The following is a 6000-nucleotide window of genomic DNA, read 5'->3' as shown; positions in this document are numbered from 1 at the left end:
TAGATAGGCCTTGAGTTGGTGGAATGACCAAAAAAGAAAGAAGGCCTTGAATTAGTGAACGGATGGAGTAATACTTTTATTTCATTTTATTGATATAAGCTAAAAATCGTTATTTATCCAAAAGCTATGAAAACTTATTATGCAATTAATCTTCTTTTGACATATGTGTAAACACAAATTTTGTATTTCAATTTGATAAAATACAAAACGCGTTACAAAGATAATTTGATAGAATTTGAAGATAGATTTATGCGAGTTGCAATCTCTAGTTAATCCTCTGATTCTTCTCTTCCATTTGATTCTTGAACAAACTCGAAGGTTCTTGAAATACTTGATTTGATGACGCCAATCCAAGGGACTTAAGTCGTGATTTTGGATTAAACGTTGAACTTGATTTGATTTGAGAAGAACGTCCTTAGAATTTTGTAAGAACGCCTTGAAGCTTTCGAACTTGATTTGATTTGATTTGAAGAACGTCCTTAGAATTTGTAAGAACGCCTTGAAGCTTTTGGGACTTGGTTGATTTGATTTGAGGAAGATCGTTCTTGGAATTTGTAAGAACGCCTTGATCACTTGAAGATTTGAAGAAATACTTGAAGATTTGAAGATAATTGAATACTTGAAGATTTTGAATGCTCAAATACTTGAAGATTCGAAGGATACTTGAAGATTTGAATGCTCAAATACTTGAAGATTCGAAGGATACTTGAAGATTTGAATGCTCAAACGATTGAAGATTTGAAGGAGACTTGAACGTTAGATAGAATTCTTCAAGATACTTGAATACTTGGAAGAATACTTGAACTCTCCAATTCTCCGCCTCTTCTACTTGTGATACTAGAGAGAATTCTTTGTGCTCTTCGATCTTCCACTCCTTCACGTCCTCATTTATGAGCTCTCAACACCTCTATTTATAGATTTTAGAGATGGGCTTCATGGGCTTTATGGGCTTTGGGCCTCCATATATGGGCCTTAGGGCTTTAGGTGTCCATAAGCCCATTAATTCATTTATGTTAAATATTAATTATATATCTATTTAATTTAGGAATAAAATCCCATTTAATAAAATAGAAAATATAATTGAATATTTAATTCATGAATTTACACGTGGCACGATTTAATTTGACGACAAATTTAATTGCCTACAAATTGCCCCATCGAGACTTGTTTATAGACAAAATGCCTTTGGTAATAGACGAGTCTCGAAATATATCTTGATAGTTTAAACTCTTATCGCGGAGTTCTTGATTTTGAATTTTGTAAATAGTTTATACTCGTATTTAGGAGTTCTTCAATTGATTTTGGAATTTTAAATAGTTTATACTCGTATTTAGGAGTTCTTCAATTTGAATTTGAATTTGCAAATAGTTTATACTCGTATTTAGGAGTTCTCGTATTTCTTTGAATTTTGTAAATAGTTTATACTCGTATTTAGGAGTTCTTCAATTTGGATTTGAATTTTAAATAGTTTATACTCGTATTTAGGAGTGCTTCAATTTCTTTGGATTTATAAATAGTTTATACTCGTATTTAGGAGTTCTTCAATTTCTTTGAATTTTGTAAATAGTTTATACTCGTATTTAGAAGTTCTTCATTTTGATTTTGAATTTGTAAATAGTTTATACTCGTATTTAGGAGTTCTTCATTTTGAATTTGAATTTGTAAATAGTTTATACTCGTATTTAGGAGTTCTTGAATTTCTTTTGAATTTATAAATAGTTTATACTCGTATTTAGGAGTTCTTGAATTTCTTTGAATTTTGTAAATAGTTTATACTCGTATTTAGGAGTTCTTGAATTTCTTTGAATTTTGTAAATAGTTTATACTCGTATTTAGGAGTTTTTCAATTTCTTTGAATTTTGTAAATAGTTTATACTCGTATTTAGGAGTTCTTCATTTTGAACTTGAATTTGTAAATAGTTTATACTCGTATTTAGGAGTTCTTCATTTTGAACTTGAATTTGTAAATAGTTTATACTCGTATTTAGGAGTTCTTCGCTTGAATTTGATTTTTTTTTTTTTTCAACGTTAACTTGTGGAGCACCTCTTTCTTTTTCTTTTTCTTGCAGTACCTTCAAGAGCATTAAATGCTTCTTGTTCACTTCCCGAGATCAAAATTGACTGCAGCAAATTTGTTTTCTTATGCCATCCTTTTCCTTTTTGCAACAACCTTACCTCTTTTAGGAGAGTTTTTTTTTTTTTTTTTTTTTAGTCTGCGACAGCTGTAGTGAGAGGAGGCATGTGCATAGCATTTGCTTGAGAGCCTTTGCAGCCTGTTGAAAATTGCAAAGAACAGCTGGAACTCCACCTTTTCTTCGTACACACTGGCAGCTAGGATTTAGGGTGTGAGTTTTCGGTTATAAATAGAGGGGCCATTCTGCAGTCTTTTTCATTCACAAATTCTAAACATTGCAGCCATATTTTCTCTTTTTCATAGTTCTTAGTAGCGTCTTTCTTGAGCTAGGCACTACCAACCATTACTTCATTTCATTCATCTTTCTAGCCTCTTCCGGGAAGAAGTTGAAATATTGCTGGTGAGGAGCGAGATCTCGTCGACTTTTGGGCTGAAAGCCGCGACTTGAACGCTGAAGGCGAGCCCAGTTGCGAGGCGAGTCGATATGCCTGGAAGGTGTTCGTAAAATTGTCTCGAACGACGAGGGCTTCCTTCTAGGCCTCGCCTGCGCGGAGCTCGCCGAGAATCTCCGGCTGGTGGCCAAACAGCAGGCTTCAGGACGCGAGGAGGCAACATCGGCAACAAAGAGCTTGTGCTTCCATGAAGTAAGCTTCCTTACACCACCTCTTTTATTATTTTAAGCCTTTGAATTGTGTATGGTGTGTTTCTTTTATTATTTTATCTGCATCTTTTCATTAGTTTTGCTGCTACTTTGCTTGAGAAATGCCTCAAGATATAGCTCTTTGACTCAGCCTTCCTCATGCGTTCTTTAAGAGCACCGCCTAGCTACTTGGGTTATTCCTCTGCTTCTAGCTGTGCATCTAAATTTGCCTCGGTTTTATCTTTGAAGGTAGCAGCATCTGAAGGTAGCAGGCTTATCCTTGACAGCTGTTTTCAGCTTCCCTGCGACAACTTTAGGCATCGCCTTGGTTTTTTTGACAGATGAGACCCTCTCCTCGGCGGCGGTCCGCTTGGCTTGAGTCGACGGTGCAGCGTCATGAATGCTCCAGCACCGACAGTGAGCCTCGGTGGCGGGAGTGGAGATCGCTGCTGCTCATGCCAGGAGACGGAAGCATGGTAGAAGTTGAGGTTGAACTCGCCGGATATCCATGGCGGCGGCAACTTCAGAAAAAAACTGAGAGAAGCAGCAGCAGTTCATGGTAACTCCAACAAGAGGTGGTGGATGGGCTGTGCGCTGGAGACGCTGTGCGGGCAGGCGGTGGGCGGCGGGCGATACGAGATGCTGGGAATCTATATGAGGAGATCATGCATCATAACTCTCGTCACCGCCTTGTTCCTCACGCCTCTCTACATCTTCACGTCGCCGATCTTGAAGCTCCTCCGCCAGAAACACGAAATCGCCGACCTCGCCGGAAAATACGCGCAGTGGGTCATCCCTCAGCTCTTCGCCTACGCCGTCAATTTTCCGGTGCAGAAGTTTCTGCAGGCGCAGAGCAAGATATGGGTCATGACCGTAATCTCCGTCGCCGTTTTGGGATTCCACGTCGTTTTGAACTGGATTCTGATCACCAAGCTCGACAAGGGCCTCGCCGGCGCCGCCGTAGCCGAGAACGTGTCGTGGTGGCTCGTCGTTCTGGCGCAGGTTATTTATGTCGTCGCCGGTTTCTTCCCGGAATCGTGGACCGGGTTTTCGATGTCGGCGTTTAAATCGCTTCTTGGTTTTGTGAAGCTGTCGCTTGCGTCGGCTGTCATGCTGTGGTGAGTTCTTCTCTTCTCTTCTCTCCGGAAATTAATGATCATTCATTTTAATTATATGTAATGTGATTAGTGTTGAAATTCATCTTGTCTTCTTTTCTTTTTCTTGGTTAATGCAGCCTGGAATTGTGGTATTACACCATTGTCATCCTCATGGTTGGGTGGTTGAAGAATCCAGAGATCGCCGTCGATGCTATATCTATTTGGTTACATTCTCTTGTAAACACAAATTTTTTGTATTTCAATGTGCGCAGTTCTTGCTGATTTTCGGACCAGCGGCGGCGGTATTTTTAGGGAGATGGAGAGATGGCTTCTCGCCGGATTTCAGAGACTGAGAGGACGGCAGCGGGAGTGGCTCCTTCGGTGGGGCTGAGTTGGATGGCGGCGGCAAATTTGGGAGAAGATTGACGGCCGACGGCGATTTCGAGCATACACTCTTAATAGATGCCGGAGCAGGAATCTTGCAAGGCGACGGTGGAAGCAGTGACCCGCCGGATTTGCGGGAAGAAGCCGAGGGCAGTTGGTGGAAGGCAGCGGCGGCGGTGCCAACAACCGGGACGCGGCTTCGCCGGATTAGAGGCGGCGCAGATCGAAGAAGAAAGGAGCAACTGGATTTTTGTGTTCCTGTGCTTCTATTTCAGCGTGAGAGAGAAGCCGAGAGGCTTGTGGGCTTTTCTTAAATGATTATGTTGGGCTTTTTTAAGTTAATATTGGCCCAAAATTATTAATAAACGGAATACTTCTCTGATGGCACGCTGATTTCTTCCTTCTTCCTCTTCTTCCCTTTTCTTTTTTTTGAATATTGTTTGGAATATTGTTTATTTTTCTTGCAGTTGATGGCAATGGGAGCTTGGAAGTTTGTGTTAAAGATTAGCATAGTCTCATTAATCAACTTCATGGCGGATTTTGCCCCAAACGAGATGCTTTGAGTATTTGCAAAGTTCGAAATCTATTGTCTTCTTTCTTTCAGTCTTGACATCTCCATCTGCCCGACTAAAGACCATCTTCAAAGAGTTCATCCAAAAATCTGGCAGCAGCCCATCTAAGACCTTATTTGAGTGATGTTTACTTTGCACTTCAGGTGGCTCAATCGGCTTTTAATCAGATTTCGGGTGCGCTCGGATCTGGGCCCTTGTGAGTCCAACCTTTGAAGATTGCTGGTTACATCTTCTCTTTACGCCCATTTGAGCAGGCTAGATGACTCAATGGTGTTCTATTATGTTTGGTGAACGTGTATTTCCACTCCACAAATGGATTCAACTTTAGCTTGGAGATGAGTGAATTTGTCGATGCATAGCCGACCTCAATGCCAGATGACTCAATTCTTTGACAGGTCTTGGGTGCGCTCAGATCTGGGATTGTTCGAGTCTGGTTCGAGTGAGGTTGTTATGTTTGGCATCTCACGAAATTGGGAGAATTCTGCACAGCGGCTCGAGAAGATTGAATCTTCTCTTCTTGATGCTTAAGCCAAGGAGAGTGAAACCATCGTCCGAATTGCTTTGATCAAGGAAGAGCTTGCTATGATAGAGATGTGGAAGACGAAGATGACATTGTCCCTCAAGCAAGATAGTGCCTCCTTTCATTCCGTCTGAGGTGCAATCCAAGAATTCAAAAGAGAGTTTGACAAACATAAAGCTGCACCTATTGATGAGGAAATGCTGAGGAATTTGAAGACTTCAGAGTCACATTTGATCTCTGCTCAGAGAGCTTTGGAGGATCAAGACCATTTGCTTAGTATTGGTGCAAACCGTATTTTCTATCATTTCTCTTTTGATGGTTCTCATTTGGTTTGTCATGGATATTTTGACATCTTTATCCAAATGTGCTTATGTTGTTTTTGATGGCTTGATTTTCTTCCCAATTTGAGACATATTCGGCTTCACATAATCAACTTAAATCATAACTTGATGATATAAATTGAAAAGAGTCAAACACAATTCATGACTGAACCTAGAAATTATCTAAGTTGCCTACGTACCCTTTTGAAAGGGATCAAGTCAAAACGTAGTTCATAGGATCAACAAGTGTTTGGGATTGGGTGCCGTGCACAGTTTATACTCATGCGGGCCAGGAGTAACATGCAGTTTAGGCTCGTGCGTCAAGGAGCTGTC

At 40.5% G+C, this 6000-nt stretch overlaps 1 protein-coding gene across 1 annotated transcript; it reads left to right on the top strand.

Annotated features, from left to right (window-relative positions):
• The first annotated feature begins 2516 nt into the window (after positions 1-2516).
• On the top strand, positions 2517-4639 carry LOC130993151 (protein DETOXIFICATION 33-like). Its single transcript, XM_057917929.1, has 4 exons — positions 2517-2778; positions 3024-3039; positions 3116-3892; positions 4009-4639. The coding sequence occupies exons 3-4, from the start codon at positions 3357-3359 to the stop codon at positions 4151-4153; spliced, it is 681 nt and encodes a 226-aa protein (XP_057773912.1). The 5' UTR covers positions 2517-2778; positions 3024-3039; positions 3116-3356; the 3' UTR covers positions 4154-4639.
• The last annotated feature ends 1361 nt before the right edge of the window (positions 4640-6000 follow it).

Source organism: Salvia miltiorrhiza, chromosome 7, assembly GCF_028751815.1.
Source record: "Salvia miltiorrhiza cultivar Shanhuang (shh) chromosome 7, IMPLAD_Smil_shh, whole genome shotgun sequence".
NCBI lineage: Eukaryota > Viridiplantae > Streptophyta > Magnoliopsida > Lamiales > Lamiaceae > Salvia > Salvia miltiorrhiza.
Note: the sequence above shows the minus strand (reverse complement) of the source record. Positions and strands in the feature narration are given on the sequence as shown.